Below are 16,761 nucleotides of genomic sequence, written 5' to 3' on the forward strand. Positions count from 1 at the left end.
AGTCGTGGGTCGTGGTGGGCCATGTCAGTGATCTGTCTTCATCGTTTGGGAGGCCGTGCATGTGGTCCAGTTACCATCTCAGGAGTGTCTCGTTCCGAACAGTCTCAGTTATTGATTGGGTCATGCCTCGACAGGTTTATTTATGGCCCAAATCACAGTTTATTCTTACTGGGCCCCTCTGATCATCTTCCATCCTTTGAATTTTATTTTATTTTATTTTCCCATTTCTTCTGGCTCTCCACCCCTAACTCAATCTCTACCACATCCTCCCAACATGAACCCGCCTTGCCCCTAACTCACTTTCTGCCACACCCTCCCAAACTGAACCCACCTTGCTTCCTCCCGGTATCGCATCGGCCTGACCTCTCACCAGAAGATGTACTCTCTCCAATTCAGATGAATGAAGTCAGTGAAGAATAACTAATGAAGTAGAAGCAAGTAGGGAAAAAACCTGTACCTATCAGATGAACAGATCAAACAGAGGGAGCCTAAACTACATTTGAGGAAGATGAAGACTCTAGCCAATTCATTCGTATCTTGATTTCATGGTTGAGAATAGTAGAGCTGAACTATCAATTAGAGCAGGAAAAAGAAATGAAAGAAAACAAAAAGTAGGTTAAAAGTAGCTAGAATAGCAGTAAGCTTCTATCATTCATGTCAATCACTAACCTGCTTAAAGAAACTCTCAGCCACCCTCCATCAACAACACATTAAAGAAACTTTCATCCAAAAACTTAGTTTGGGAAGTCTGTGTTTCCCTTAGAAGATAGAAAAATGAGACGGTTATAACTGCCCATCAGTTCCAATTTTTCCTCTGTTGTTATTGACAAGAGAGTTTTAGAAGTTGGTATGTGAAGGGAACCGGAACAGGCTAACTTTCATGGACTTGAGCTTTTGAGAAATGCAGCCCATACACTACTAGTAAAGCCCAAGCCCTCAAGTCATTCTACATAATTACGCTGTTTAACGAAACAATCGAAAAAGGCCGTAAGCAAGCCAGCGCAACAACAGCTTTCTCTTTCAACGCGTAAGAGAACGTGACTCGGAGTCGGTCGTTGAGGCGACTAGCTTGTTTTTTCAACCTATTATAGCTGGAATTTACAGAAAACAGGAAATCGCTCTCTCTCTCTCTCTCTCTCGTCGGGCTTTGTCGGAGGGGAGCGGAGGATCTTCGCTATGGCGCCGCAACGCTGCGTTCTTGCTGTTGGATTCTTCCTTTTGGTAGGCATGGCTTCCTCTTCCTTCATTTCAGGTGAGTTGAAGTTCTGCATCTTAGTAACTGGCCAAAGCTGCAATTCTTTTTGTTGATTTCTGTTGCCTCTTTGCAGACGCTGTGTTTCAATCTCATGGATCTACCGGCCGTAGCCTCCTCCAGTCGAAAAAGAGTAAGTTTTTCTCTTTCATTTCGACCGATTTTTTCTTCTTCGGATTCTGAATAGTATCTTTTCCGGATTATGGTTTTTTTCCCCCTTTTTGTTTGTCCTTTCTTTGTTTGATATGGGGACTGAAACGATCTTCTGAATTTCATTGGAGTGGGAAACCGGAATCTCTCCTGTCGCTTATCTGCGGGAGAGGAACCCGACGTGAATTCTAATTTTATAATTTAGCTGGTTGTTAACTAAAACTAGATATGCTGGAACTGGAGGCATCGTGATTGCGAATGTGATTCCGTTAATTTTTGTAGTTCCATTTGGAAATTTTGGCTTGGTTGTGCCAAATGTGGATACGTGGCCTGCAGTTCTATATCCACAGCTAAGATTGCATATGTATTTCCTGAATCGTGTCTGACCTGTTAACCAAAGTTTCACTTTTTGTTTTTCTATTAAAATCCCAAAGTTAAGTTCCATGAGAACTTTCAGTTGCTGTTCCTTTTACCTAGAAATACGTAATACTGGTTTGGTACTGTTAGGGTTTTGATTATCTGTTTCCATCCTTCAGAAGATTTGGTTTCAATTGTCAATTTTGTTTTATGAATAGATGTCAAAGTTTCGAAGGGCACACCATCATTGAATTGGCACCATAATGAAGAATGATGCTCAAAGAAAATATGAACGTTATGAAATTTGAGTATCAGATGTTCTGGTGGCTTTAGTGAGCAAGATTTCTTATAGTTTGTGCTACTAAAGGCAATTCCCTTTTAGTTGGTAAAGAAAAGGAGGGTGTCATATTTTTCAAATAATATTGTCTCAAAAGCAATCAAACTTGATTTCTACTGGTAAGGCCTCCTTGGATTACCCTTTGTTGAGACATTTATGATAATTAATTTTCACCCTAACTCGTTGATGACCAAGATGAATGATTGGATGCCGTTTTCTTATAGTTTGTGCTACTAAAGGCAATTCCCTTTTAGTTGGTAAAGAAAAGGAGGGTGTCATATTTTTCAAATAATAGTCTCAAAAGCAATCAAACTTGATTTCTACTGGTAAGGCCTTCTTGGATTACCCTTTGTTGAGACATTTATGATAATTAATTTTCGCCCTAGGATATGTTATATCATGTTCTTGTGTCATGAAAATCCTTTTCAAGTTAAAAAAAATTGGTTGCTATACCTGGTGTTTGGTAAGGATGGAGTCTGGCTTGGTAATGGAAAAGAAGTTTGGCTCTCTGGATCTCATTTAAAGTTGATCAAGATCTCATTGAATAGATCCAATTAAAACAAATGGGCATCTTAAAAAATATCATATGAGAGGTGATGGTCGTCTACTTTATTACATATATGGGATGATACAACTAGCTCCTGGATGAACAAAATATAGCATGGCATGTCATGGTAGAGAATTACTTGAGCATTTCTTCATGTGAAAGTGTAAATATCCCGAGTAGAGAAACAAAGTACCATGAATTTGAGCATTAAGAAAGAATTTGGACATGAATACAATTCTCCTCTTGCCAGGGAGTGGACTTGATCTTTAATATATGGTTGGTTGAGTCGGTCTTTTAGAAGTAATATAAAAAAAATGAAGGAAATCTGTATGCATTTTGGAGGAAAAAGAGCTAGGGTCTCTAGAATGGGAAATGTAATGTTGCCCTTGGTCTTTCGACTTTATGTAGAAAGAAAAGAAAATTCAAGTACCTGATACGATTACAGTTACAAGATAAACATTATATTTTCTATGCAGAGAAAGAACAGAGCATAGAACTCATGTTATTGAAGTGGTCAACCTTGCAGTCTTTTAAAAATGGAGAGGCTGGGTAAACTTCGATAAGTATTTGTACTAGCTCAAACACACTTTAACCAATTTATTTTCCATTAACTTTAAACTGTGTTGGTGAACTTTTAGCTTAGGTTGGATCTGCAAATCCACTACTTGTTACTTTCATTAGTTGTAGATTAAATTGTAACATGTGGAATTGTCTTTAGATAAACACTACAACTAGCTCATGTTCTTCCCCTCTGTACAGGTTGCCAAATAAATTTCGAGTTCCAGAACTACACAATCATTACAAGCCGGTGCAAAGGACCCCATTACCCTCCCTCGCTTTGTTGTTCATCTCTCAAGGATTTTGCATGCCCCTTCTTACCGGAGTTGAATGATGTGTCTACTGATTGTGCATCAACTATGTTCAGCTATATCAATCTCTATGGAAAATACCCACCTGGCCTGTTCAGCAGTGAATGTAAAGAAGGAAAACTAGGACTTGAATGCCCCGCTATATCACCGGAGACAGCTACTTCGGAATTGGCAGATAAGAACGGAGGTCAAGCAGCTCAAAAACTATCGCCACTATTAATACTTGGAACTGCATTTTCCTTGTTATTCCTTTCTCTCTGAGATCCTGGTGTTGACATAAATCCAGAAGAGCCTGTAAAGCTTTGTCAGACTGAGACTTTGGAGGCAACTATTTTCCAAATCCACGGGGTCTCTGGCCCATAATTTTGCAGTTTTACTGCAGCGAGTGATAAATTTGACATTCGTTCAGTAATTCTGTGAATTTATTTGTGTATAGTATCTAGTCTGCACTTGGAGTCCATCTGTAGACGCGTTTTCTTTTCTTGCCCGTGGGCATCGTCTCATGGGGTCGTTTACTCGTAACTTTTGGCTGAAAGATTGTATTTGGTTGATGCATTTTGTTGTCTCTTTTTGGTTTAGGGACAAGTAGGAGAGATTAGAGTCTGGTTCAGTGCGAAGCAAATAACAGTTAACGCTTTTGGAATCTCTTCGTGATTTATAGAAATGAAAGCTTTTTGAAACAGAGAATTGGCTTGCGGTTCGGAGGGCTTGATGTGTCTACGGTAAAGATATGGAAAGAGTTTTTGGCTTAGGCGGGTTTAGTTAGAGAATCCAAACTGGACTGCCTCTTCAGAAACTATCACTACCAAATGTCCGTCTTCCCCTCTCCCCTCAGTACGAACAGCTTATCATCAATCAGATCCCCTACACGCCGAGCTCCATCACCAAGTCCGGCGGCCATCTTCTTGCTCCAGATATGCCAGACTCTTCGGGAGCTGAAGCAAATTCATGCCCAATTGGTTGTGACTGGTCTCCTTCGCTTTCGCCCAGCTGCCTTAAAACTCCTCGAATCCGGCGTTTCTATCTCCGAAGTCGGATACGCGTGGTCCATTTTTGAACAGATTACTTCACCAGATACCTTCGGTTTCAACACTATGATCAGAGGCCTTATGCTAGACAATTCCACGTACCATTCCATCTTGTTGTATAAAGAGATGTTGCTGATCGATTGTATACCAGACAATCACACTTACACTTTCGTCCTCAAAGCTTGTTCATCCATTAAGGCACTTAACGAAGGTAGACAAGTCCACTCCGGGATAATTAAGGCAGGGATTTCGCCAAATACCCACATACATAGCTCTCTTATACACATGTATGCGAACTGTGACAGCTTGGATTGTGCAGAAAAAATATTTGATGAATTTCCTCAAGAGAACACGATCATCAAGAACTCCATGATCTCAGGCTACTTCCGATGCGGCTGCGCGGAAGACGCTAGAGGAGTATTTTACCAGACGCCGGTGAAAGATGTCGCGACATGGAGTGCCATGGTTTCAGGGTACGTGAAGAATGAGATGTATACGGAGGCGCTAGATGTCTTTCGAGAAATGACGGTTTCTGGAATCAAGGTAAATGAATCGGTGGTGGTGAGTGCACTCTCTGCGTGCGGAAGATTGGGTGCGCTGGATCACGGAAGATGGATACACGCTTATGTAAAGAAGAAAGCCATGGAAGAGATGAGTGTTATTCTGAGCACTGCGATTGTCGATATGTACGCCAAGTGTGGCAGCATAGAAACTAGCTACGAGATATTCGATAAAATGCGTAGGAAAGATGTGGTGACATGGAGTGCCATGATATTAGGATTTGCAATTCATGGACGAGCTGAAAAATCATTCGATTTGTTCAACGAGATGACTGCCGCCGGAGTTCGTCCCAACGGAGCTGTCTTTGTTGCGGTGCTCACTGCTTGTCATCATGCAGGAAGCGTCGAAAGGGCTCGGTATTATTTCGAACAAATGAGCACAAAATATGGGATTAAGCCATCAATTGAGCATTGTGGGTGTATGGTGGGCGTGCTCAGCAGAGCAGGGCAGCTCGCTGAAGCCGAGGAGTTCATCTCTGCCATGACGGAGAGGCCAAATGCAGTCATATGGGCGACTTTTCTTAGTGCCTGTAGGATACACAAGGACATCAGAAGAGGAAAAATTGCGTTCAGACATCTGCTCGAGCTTGAACCCATGTCTGGTGATAGGTTTAAGCTCATGGGTCAAGTCTTTGCTACCACTGGTAATCAGGTTGAAGCGATGAAAGTGTGGAAGTTGATCAAAGAGGGAGACATGGAAACTACTTGTGGGTCGAGCTTGATTGAAGTGGATGGCATGGTTCGTGAGTTCGTTGCAGGGCGAGTCGGCCATGACAAGGCTAGGGAGATTTACATGGTCATTGAGGGATTTAGCCAAACGATGGAGAGAGAGGATTGCCTCTACTGTTGAGTTATCCAGATGGACTTCTTCAACAAGCTTGGTAAGACCACTTACAAAATTGTTATTAAAAAAAATAAAAAATGTATACATATATAGAGACTTGTCAATGGGCTAAATTGGTACAATCGAATTGTCACGTAAAAGTATTCAGATTCAACCTTGGGAGGAGGAGGAGGATACGTACATATCGCGTCCACGCCAGCGTTACGTGTAACTAAAATTGATTTAAGAAACGCATCGACGGGGGTCAAGAAAAAGTCACTCGGCCGTCGGTGTGACATGTGATCGTTATCGTCTATTACACCGATAAGACGCGCACCCGGGTTAGGTGTCTCACTTATAGCATATCACTCGCGGCTGTCCGCAGATATTTTTTAAGCCATGGCCCCCGCAGAATTTTTTTAAAAAATTTGGATTAAGGGTTGAGATTATATGGTCAAAGGGTCCACATATTGAAGGAGGGTAATTTTGTGAATTCAGCTACTTTCAGGATAAAGGGTATTTCAGTAAAATATAATGTTTTTTTAGGTTATTTAGTGTGGCCGACTTGATTTTTTAATCCTTTCCTGTCCTTTTCCTTCTTATTTCTTCGGTGGGGGAACAAGCCATTTGATAGAACCAGACTCACCTTATTTGCTTTCGTCTTTTGATTTATCGCGATCGAGGACCCTCCGGCTTTAGCTTCTTCGTGGTATTTCTCTCTAGGGCTTCTGCACATGCTGATCATTATCTGAGGCCTCGTTGGCAGCTTCGATTCATCAAGGTTAGGAACGTTTTGAGATCTTGTTTATTGGTGTTCGGCAAGTAAAAAAATGCGCTTTCCTCTCTGTAATGTGATTTTACCCTAGGTTTGCGCTGGAGTTTGGTCACAAGTTTGTCCTTTTATTTCCCTAATTTTTTTATATGTGCTTGCGAGCTAATGATGGTAAACCGTCATATGTTTCATCACTGATAATGTGTTACTGAAAATCTGGAATTATATTGAATCTGTTTCCATTTTTTTAATTTATTTTTTGTTTGCGAACATGAAAAGCTGTCCCTGTTACTCTCTGTATGGTATTGTTTCAATTAGGGCTTCTAACTTGGAACAATTTTTTTTTTTTTTTTTGTCTTTTGTTTTAGTTTTCAGGACATGCGGTTGTAGTTTAGTGTTCTCTTCCACCAGTGAGCATCCAGAAGCTTTTATGTTTTTATTAGCCAAAAAATTGCAACTTCTCGAGTTTTGAGTAGGAATTTACCTACGGCAAACTTTAAGTCCTTTGCGTTCTTAGAATTTAATAGTTATTTCGAATACATGATTCGTTGACTACCTCGACTTCTTTCTCCCCATCAGAGTAAAGAAATTACATGCTAGCTTTTATTTGGTGCTATTTTAATAGCAATTCTCTCGAGAAAGCTGATGTATAATTCAACCCTTGATAGTTTGTTGATGTTCAGATAATTTCCATGCATCGAACTAGGTCTGTTGGTACTTGTTCAGTTGTGGTAACCGGGCAGACCTCATTGATTCAATCTATAATTAAAAATCCATCGCAATTGATGACTGTTCTGTATTTTTGTCGACAGTTTTAAAATTCTCTGCTTGAACTGCTCTACTGATTTCTCTTGTTTTAATTTGATCTGCTCAAAATTTGAGAAATGCATTGTGATCATTTTCTTCCACCCAAAAGAGTTAAAATTTAGTTCATTCAGCTTAATCATGTTAGTTGGAAGCTGTGTTTTGTTAGTAATTATTACTTTTGCTTCTTTTGCTGTTTGTTTTATTTGTTTTTCTACCTGCCCTTTTTTTGGGGTGGTAGAATCATAGAAGCCTTTGTAATTGATATGGTGAATATTATTTCTGGTATCATGATTTTTGTCTACTTTTTGCATTATTGATCTTTTATATTTCTGGAATTGTACAGAAGCGCGTACTTTGTAGAACGATGTCCCATTCCCAAGTCGATGATACTGAATATATGGGTGATGATTATGAGATGGCGGATGTGGATGATGACATGGATGAAGAATTCCGCGGTAGAGGGACTGGTGAATCTGACTCAGAAGATGAAGATTATGATCATTTGGTCTGTATCGATTTCTTATATGCTGGATCAGTCGGTCCATATTTTTGTTATCTTTTCCATAAGAATTATTGGATTATTACAAAGCATATTTATGTTTTATATTTACTGTTTGAAATCTATACCGGAAAGAAATTATGATGATTTTGTAAGTGATTAAAGTTTTTTTTTTTTTTTTTTTGCAGAATAACAAAATAACTGATACATCATCTGCACAAGCTAGAAAAGGAAAGGATATTCAAGGTATCCCATGGGACAGATTAAGCATTACGAGAGAGAAATACAGACAAACCAGGTTGGAGCAGTACAAAAATTATGAGAACATTCCTCAATCTGGAGAGGGGTCAGAGAAGGTATTTACTCTTTGCTGGTCCACACTCTAAATTTTACCTTTTTATATTTCACTTCAATTACTCTGATTCAATTCTTCTTAATTTAATTTCTAGGAATGCAAGCCAACCAAAAAAGGTGGCACATTCTATGAATTCAGGCACAATACGAGGTCTGTGAAATCTACTATCCTTCATTTTCAGGTAAGCAAGGTCAGAATGCTGCATTCTGGCTTTCTCTCTCTCTCTCTCTCTTCTTTAAAAAAAATCTATTTCTATGTGGGTTATCAGTATGCTCCATCTATTGTTTTTGTGTTCACAATATAAATAGTTTTTTTTGGCTTTTTTTCAGTGTGTTTTTAGTTTATAATTACTTACCAAAAGGCTAGAAGCAAAACATACTAAATATGGAGTAACTTTAGATTTTGGCTTCTTAGCATTTGGTTTTTTGGTAGTGAGAGATGGTCTTTATCGCTGGTTGTCAGGGATCTGATCCCTTTTCTGTAATTTCTCTTGTTAATATAAATACATCTTTATAAAAAAAAAAAAATACCTACTGGTAGTGAGAGATGGTCTTTATAGTTCTGAGAATGCCAAACAGGGCAATAAAAAGTACCTACTGGGACTTTTATCTGGTTTAGAGCTGCTGTTTGGATATATTCTTCAGGCATTGTGCAATATTCTTCTTGTTGAGACTTGCTGTTTGGAAATATGTAATATAACTTCTCTTTTGAACTGTACTTGGAACCACATCCCTAGGTCTGCCAATTATTTGGCAGTCACTCAGGCTATGTTGGGTGTTTCACTCCAACACCTTGTTGTGGAGGAAGATCCGCTTAGTTAGGTTTGTATATTTCTCTCCCTCCTTTATAAAAGTTTTTACATCCTTCATAAAAAGAAAATGTGATTTTTGTTTGCTAGATATCAGATAGCCATTGATGCTAAATCGTTGAGCAAGTTGTCATCAGGAACGCTGATGCTGGCAGTCATTTTGTTTTCTCTGTTCCTTTCGGTTTAATGTGATTCGACAGAGCCATACTTATGGGCGTTTCTTCAGGGTATTTGGCTGTTTGCTGGTTCATTCTCCAAGTCCTCTCTTATTTGAGTGAGTGTCGGCAGTTTTCATTAGTTGGTTTTCTGACAAGAAGTTTTCGCTCTGGTACTTTTCAGTGCACATTGGTGAAATTGAAGATATCTGCAGCTACCTGTCTGTCTTTTTGTCCACGTCCTTAGTAGTGTTAATCATTTTGCTAACACTGATGCAAGTTGTAGTCTGCCATTGGTCATCAACGCCTTGTTGGAGAAACTGCTTTACTGCTATAATTCATTTCAGCTATCTTGTCATTTTCATTTTTCTCCATAATTCTAATTTTATTTTAACAGATGCCTTTCATATATTGTAACACTCTCCCTTGGAAGTTCTGAACATAATTTTTTTCTCCCTAAAACAAACAATTACCTAATCAAGCAGTATGGTCCTTGGTCCAAGTACCAGCAATGACAAATAGGTGAAACATTTATAATCGTCATTAGCTGAATGAGATAGCAGTTTTTCCTAGGCAACTTACCTTGTGAACGGAGTGTATTTTAGGACTTGGTCACTAGGAAATTCTGCACAGAATTCAGGATACTGTTGCATTGATAGTCATTTTTATTATAATTTTTTCTTGCTGTATTAAAAAAAATATAGATCTTGTATAACCTCTAAATTGTTGGACTATGTTTTCTTTTATTTTTTATGTTGCTGGTTCTTACTCCTAACTGTGAGATTGTTTTTTTCTGCACAAGAGAACCTAGTTTGCTTTTGCTATTGGTTTTTATTTGAGGAAATCTTTATGCTGTCCCATCTTGAATTTGGTGAAAATGAAAACAAAGGAATTTTAAGCATTAAAAATTGAGTGGCCAATCTATATATATATATATATATATATACATATGGAAGCCTCTAGCGGACTCTAACATGAGTCGCGCCCACTCCACCTAAAAGATTCGAGGGTGGTTTTGTTGACATGGAGGGACTCTTATGTACTTTTCACTGTAAAATTCCTGCATTATAAGGCTTTGTGATACTTGGAAAAAAGGGATCCTTGTATGTTCGACTTCTGAAAAGTTCTTTGAAAAAATGGATGGCTCCTGCTTCATCTATGTCTATGAGAAAGTAAATGATTGCCTTTCTTTCTAGATTTTAAAGTAGGTTCTAAGTGGTGATCTTGCTTGTAATATGTTAGTAAATGTCACATCATGCAGTATTGTCATCTTTGAATTGTTGATAGCATGGGGCAAGGTGTTGATACACATTGCTTATGATAGTAATGGTTTCTTTTACTGCCAACAAATAAAGGCTATGTTATATCCTGTAGCTTTTCTATTTCTTAATCAGTAGTATGCAAATTAAATATTCATTAATATTTACTGGCTTCTGTTTGTAGTTGGGGGGAATTTCTTGTGCAATTAGTGTTGTTCAAAGGTAGGTTTTAGTTGTTGCAAAGTACTTACTATTTTAGTGGTTAACCCCACAGGAAGAACTATGTTTAGCTTTTCCCTACTTCATTTTGTCTCTTTTTGGCTTTATCAGTTGTTAATTCAAACTTCTATGAACTTGAATTTTTAGTTTTGTTGTTTATTCATGCTTGATATTTGATATGTGCTTCCTCCTTCCTTTCATATTGCATTATTTTGCCACATTTGAAGTTTCCTTTGGTGATTCCTACTTGAAATGTTTATATGCATTTAGGATTCCTTTTGGATGACTGTAACTCACTCATACTTGTTGCTCATATGCAGTTACGTAACCTGGTTTGGGCGACATCAAAGCATGATGTCTATCTCATGTCACACTTCTCTGTCATTCATTGGTCTGCAATAACTTGCAGTGAATCAGAAGTGCTTAATGTTTCTGGACATGTTGCTCCCTGCGAGGTGCTTGTTCCTCACTGAAATCCATTTGAAACTCTCTGTCTCTGTCTGCCTCTCTCTTTCTCTATCTCTCCTGGATTTACTTTTACTGTGTTGTCATGATGCCACTCTGTTGAACTTACATGCTCACTTTTGTTTATAGAAACATCCAGGAAGCCTGTTGGAAGGATTTACACAGACCCAAGTTAGTACATTGGCTGTGAAAGATAAGCTACTTGTAGCTGGAGGGTTTCAGGGTGAGCTTATTTGTAAGGTAATTTGCTTCATTTTCTGGACAGGTCTTCTCTATAATGTTCTCATATTTTGCTCTGCATGCGCATCTCAGCTCACACCTTTTGCATATCTTCCTCTGCTTGCTTGCACCATTCCAGTCTTCATCTGGCTGCCACCTTTCATTACCCTTGTATTCAGAGACACTAGAATATAATGATGCTCAAAACTACACTATCAAACATAACATGAAATGAAGAAGGATTGCTTGATGTTGCTTGGATGTATACTTTTTTGTTCCACATGTATTTGATATATTTTCATCTCCTTAGTTTGATGTTTCTTGAGGAAAAAGTTTCGGCATGTCAACATTTTGTTATCTTGTTGCTTGTGTTTCGCTGATGCTTTACTCCACAAAAATTTGCATGTAGATTTACTGGACCTAACTTATTTGCAATTATTTTATCCTTTTGGCAATTTGATTGGATCCAGATTCCTTGGTTTGCAAGTTCTATCTCTTATCAGTTTGCAAGGATGGTCTCTAGACAGTCTCTTGTAATTTGGAATTCTATTTCTTTGTAACCTTTGGGGATTCCCTTGTACCATGTGTTGTATCATATGGTTGTACTCTAGCTTGTATCTTAGGATTTTGATCCAATAAAAGCTCTCACAAATTTTATTTTTTTTAAATCATTTGTTTGTCTTAGCTTTATGCATTGTCACTATGTTGGGAATTTTTTGTTGTATAGTTCATAGATAATAGGAGCAATGAAGACCTGGTAGTAGCTCTGGCTGGAGAAGGTTTAAATCATTTTGATGTCCATGGTGGCTTCCGCTGGCAACTGGAGTGTCCATTTAAAGTCATCATTTTCTATTCTCTGAGTCTGTTGCTTTTCCTTCACTTGATTACTGTTATTTCGGGGCCTTAAAAAATTATGAGCTTCTACTGCATAATAACATAAATAAATATACAGAAGTGCTTCCAGGTCAGGAGTTTGATTTGCTTCAAATATAAATAATTTATTTTTGTGTTCTTAGCTAAATATGAAGATAATATGTTACTGCAACTTTACCCTTTTTAATCTATATTGGATTAAGAGGAGTGTTTCTGGTAGGTTATTCTAACTATTAATTTGGCCTTTTGCTGTTTATTTATATATGCTCATCTTTACAAAATGCAGTATTTGGATCGACCTGGAGTTAGCTTCTGTTGCCGGACAACTTATGATGATAATGCTATTACAAATGCTGTTGATATATATGATAGCCCTAGGTATGTGTTTCTGCTTTCCATTGTTTATCGATATTGTTATTTTCAATTATTTTGGAAAACTGACCGAAATTTTTTACTTAGTGGTGCTGTTCATTTCATGGCTTCGAATAATGATTGTGGGGTTAGAGACTTTGACATGGAGAGATTTCAGCTTTCCAAGCACTTCCGCTTTCCTTGGCCTGTAAATGTGAGTCAGAGGCTGTTTGTATTCTGAGGAATTGAATAATTTGAGGATCCTTTTATTTAGTCTAATTGAAGATGTTGTAAATCATGATAATTGACTGACTAGTGTAAAAAAAGAAAAGAAATGTATAATTGGGTAGGCTTTGACATCAGATGATCTTAAACTAACTATTTTTGTGATTGCTTTCCCTTGCAGCATACTTCCCTAAGTCCAGATGGTAAACTTCTCGTCATTGTTGGAGACAGTCCTGATGGGATACTGGTGGACTCCCGTACTGGCAAGGTGTTTATTACACAAAAATGATCATTGCAAATTTTGCTTTTGTACAATGGTTCTTTCTGTCTACATGTTGGTTCAAAGAAAATCTTGTCCCAATCTTTAGAAAACTGTGTTTTGATCAATTTTTATCTGGTCAGTTCTCCTAGACTGTCTATTCGATGCTAGTTGCTTTATCTTAATTGTGCTGGCTTGGCATTGTTTTAGTAGTTTCTGAGTTAGTAAACCCTTGTTTCCATCATTAATTCAGGGTGGTTGAATGTATGAACTAGTTCTAATTCTTCTGAAGGAAAAAGCATTTCTGATATTAATTTCTTTGTTGGCCTAAAAAGCCGATTCTGCCCTCCCTAATATGATAGTAGTAGAGTGTTGATGATTATAGATAAAAGTTCAGTGCAGTGGCTTTTTTGTTTTATTATTATAATGTTATTTTTTGCTATATTTATTAAGTCTCTTTTGGCTGATGGTAAACACTTAAAGGGATCTTGTTTGAAGTGAGACTATAGGTGTTGGGATGAAACTGATATTGGCTGTGCTACTTGTGCAGACGGTAAGCCCTCTTTGTGGGCATTTGGACTTCTCATTTGCATCTGCATGGCACCCAGATGGCCGGACTTTTGCAACTGGAAATCAGGATAAGACATGTCGCATTTGGGATGTCAGAAACCTCTCAAAGTCAGTGGCTGCTCTCAAGGGCAATTTGGGTGCAATAAGATCCATCCGCTTCAGTTCTGATGGGCAGTTCATGGCTATGGCAGAGCCTGCCGACTTCGTTCATGTATTTGATGTGCGGAGTGGGTATGAAAAGGAACAGGAAATCGACTTCTTTGGTGAGATATCTGGTGTATCCTTCAGTCCGGACACAGAGTCACTGTTCATAGGAGTGTGGGACCGGACATATGGTAGTCTTCTTCAGTATGGCCGAAAACGGACTTACTCATATCTAGATTCACTGCTTTGAGATAAATACTTCAGGTCTCACTGCACGGTGTTAAGGGGGGTCAGGTGAGGAGGCTCTTGGAACATGCCTCAGCCATGGAGTAGTAAGCATATCTCACGTTAAGAGAGTGACACAAGTGTTCTGCAGCTGAAGGTGTATAAAGAGTTGTTGTACAGATCACGATAGGTTGCTTTTTCTTCCCATGTATCTGAAAACTTGCATCTGTGTGTAATTCTTTTGGTCTAATAAGTTAGGTGTAACATTGAATTCTTTGGTAACTTTTGTTTCTCTTATCATCTTCATATCAGAGTTCATGTCAGACAAACCTTTTAATATGTAAGACGGACTTCTTTAGGAAATTGGTGAAATCAGACTGAAGGGTTGTTTACTGATTCCAATGGCTCTGGTGATTGAATAGTGCCCCATTTTCTTGTTTGGTTCCTCTGTGTTCATCTTTTCAGTTTTTTTTTTTTTTTTGTTTTTTGGTCTCATTTGACATGGTAGTGTTTTTTTTAAATGAGCAGTCTGTACATGATTAAATGTGTGGTCGGTTAAGAACTTTTTCTTATTGATCGTGGGTTCGAAAGGATCTCGTCGGTGTTCGCATGCAAGAGCAGGATTTTGATATGTAAACGTAATTTATGCGTCTTAAATCAGCTTTCAGAAAAATGTAAACATTGAACCATTATGCTTTATGTACAGAACTAGAGATTATGCTTTATGAACCACTTTCTTTCCTGGAATAAGACTGGTTTGTTGACATTAATTGCCTTAGTTATTGAATAGAATTGGTAAGTTGACATTAATTGCCATAGTTATTGAATAGAACAAAAGAACCAAGGGAAGAAAATGCTGCAGTGTGTTGGTAGCAATCGTCTTCTCTCTCAAAGTCTCAATCACGCTATCTTGTTTATAAAAAAAGTGCTTTCTTAAGATGTAAGAAAAAATATTTCTAAATTAAATGTCTAGTAGAAAGAGTAAGACTGAGTTTTTTTTATTGAAAAACAAAGTAGATTCTCAATTTTACTTCTCTCTAATCTACACTGATAGGAGAAAAAAGAAAAAGGCAGGGGATAAGTAGGGATTAGGATAACAAAAGAATCCCAGCTTTTTAGAGGGTATTGATGAACCCGACGTGAATCGAACACGCAACCTTCTGATCTGGAGTCAGACGCGCTACCATTGCGCCACGGATCCTATTTGAATTGTTCTATTTGAAAATCTATAAGACAGAATATTTAAGGAAACTTGCCAGGCCACCTAAAAAAAATCTCTTTCTCTTTCCAAATATCTCTCTTATCTGACTTCGGCCAATCAAAAGTCCCCAAATCCCCCGCACTCTCTCACAGCCCTCTTCCTCTGTCCATTCACTCCACTCTCTCCTAACATTTCACACTTTCTGCTTCCTCTGCTGCATCCCCTCTCCCAGTAAACCGAAACCATGGCCGCAGCTCTGCTGACCACCCCCACCTTCACACCTTCCGTTCAGAAAATCTCCCAATTCAGCCCTGTCCAGCAGTCATTCCATGGCCTAAGACCACTAAAACCCACCGATTCCTTCTTTAACTTGGTCAAGACACCCTCCAGGGCAGCCTTTGTCACCAAATCTGCTCGCAGTAAATCCAGCATTAAATCCGAGTTGAGCGCGCCCTTGGTGATCAGCTTGAGCACTGGACTATCACTCTTCCTGGGGAGATTCGTCTTCTTCAACTTCCAGCGCGAGAACCTCGCGAAACAGGGTCTGCCGGAGCAAAACGGCAAGACCCATTTCGAGGCCGGGGACGTTCGAGCGAAGGAGTACGTCGGATTGCTTCAATCGAACGATCCGGTAGGATTCAACATCGTCGACGTGCTGGCGTGGGGATCGATTGGACACATCGTTGCCTACTACATTCTTGCAACGTCGAGCAATGGGTATGATCCCAAGTTCTTCGGTTGAAGAGGAGAGGGATGATGGATTGGGAAGTGTCCCAAATTGAGGGAGGAATCGAGTTATATGTACAGTTGGCTCGATGTGTTTCTTTATATTTCTCTGCAACCTTTAATGGCTTCCTGGTTACTGCTATTTCTTCAAGGATAATTTTCTATTCTAGTGTTTCTATCCATTCTCTCGCTTTAAAGAAAGAAAAATGGGAAATCAATACAACCTGTGACGATAAAGTTGCAGCGCTTGCCCATTTTAAATCGAATCGAAACAATAAGTACAATCCATTTCAATTTGTTGTTAAATACACATTCAGGTTCTCAGAACAAGGAAGTTGTGAATACAGCTTGATTATACTAATGCCTACAAAAAAACTCATTTGAAAATTCCTGTAATTACTAAACCAAAAGCTTCAAAATTTAAAATGAAACTGATCACGCAAAGCTATGTAATTATCTCGCAGTGGACTTCGGTTATAGAAATTACTATAAATCGAAATTGAGCACATGAATCCGGTTCTCTCGGGTCCAGTCTTTATAGCTCTCAAGGCGAGGGAAAGGGACCGCGAACCATACCTGATACCAAAGACTTGCTACCTAATATGAGTAGACAGAGCCAATCATACGGAATCTGAAAAATGTCTCACGGATCTGATGCTTGAGAGGGTGAGACTCTGTTTTTTGCAACCTCGTTTCTCTCCACTTG

At 38.7% G+C, this 16,761-nt stretch overlaps 4 protein-coding genes and 1 non-coding gene across 5 annotated transcripts; 4 read left to right on the forward strand and 1 right to left on the reverse strand.

Annotated features, from left to right (window-relative positions):
* Positions 1–995: 995 nt before the first annotated feature.
* Positions 996–4,090, forward strand: LOC137935871 (GPI-anchored protein LLG1-like). The gene is made up of 3 exons (XM_068780261.1): positions 996–1,252; positions 1,329–1,385; positions 3,403–4,090. The coding sequence occupies exons 1-3, from the start codon at positions 1,177–1,179 to the stop codon at positions 3,771–3,773; spliced, it is 504 nt and encodes a 167-aa protein (XP_068636362.1). The 5' UTR covers positions 996–1,176; the 3' UTR covers positions 3,774–4,090.
* Positions 4,091–4,272: 182 nt separating this feature from the next.
* On the forward strand, positions 4,273–6,127 carry LOC137937722 (pentatricopeptide repeat-containing protein At5g66520-like). The gene is made up of 2 exons (XM_068782851.1): positions 4,273–4,751; positions 4,860–6,127. The coding sequence occupies exons 1-2, from the start codon at positions 4,322–4,324 to the stop codon at positions 5,948–5,950; spliced, it is 1,521 nt and encodes a 506-aa protein (XP_068638952.1). The 5' UTR covers positions 4,273–4,321; the 3' UTR covers positions 5,951–6,127.
* Positions 6,128–6,542: 415 nt separating this feature from the next.
* LOC137936004 (uncharacterized WD repeat-containing protein C2A9.03-like) lies at positions 6,543–14,517 on the forward strand. The gene is made up of 10 exons (XM_068780478.1): positions 6,543–6,704; positions 7,846–8,007; positions 8,190–8,357; positions 8,451–8,537; positions 11,118–11,252; positions 11,392–11,502; positions 12,641–12,732; positions 12,814–12,919; positions 13,112–13,198; positions 13,740–14,517. Exons 2-10 carry the CDS (start codon positions 7,867–7,869, stop codon positions 14,151–14,153), a joined length of 1,341 nt encoding a protein of 446 aa, XP_068636579.1. The 5' UTR covers positions 6,543–6,704; positions 7,846–7,866; the 3' UTR covers positions 14,154–14,517.
* Positions 14,518–15,257: 740 nt separating this feature from the next.
* Positions 15,258–15,329, reverse strand: TRNAW-CCA (transfer RNA tryptophan (anticodon CCA)). Its single transcript has one exon. It is a non-coding gene; the product is annotated as a tRNA-Trp (tRNA).
* Positions 15,330–15,461: 132 nt separating this feature from the next.
* LOC137936874 (photosystem I reaction center subunit V, chloroplastic-like) lies at positions 15,462–16,229 on the forward strand. The gene has a single exon (XM_068781815.1). It carries the CDS (start codon positions 15,574–15,576, stop codon positions 16,069–16,071), a length of 498 nt encoding a protein of 165 aa, XP_068637916.1. The 5' UTR covers positions 15,462–15,573; the 3' UTR covers positions 16,072–16,229.
* The last annotated feature ends 532 nt before the right edge of the window (positions 16,230–16,761 follow it).

Source organism: Aristolochia californica, unplaced genomic scaffold (genome assembly GCF_029961685.1).
Source record: "Aristolochia californica isolate CCGP_79_NKW_82.1479 unplaced genomic scaffold, dmAriCali1.0.hap1 SCAF_7, whole genome shotgun sequence".
In the NCBI taxonomy this organism is placed as follows: Eukaryota; Viridiplantae; Streptophyta; class Magnoliopsida; order Piperales; family Aristolochiaceae; genus Aristolochia; species Aristolochia californica.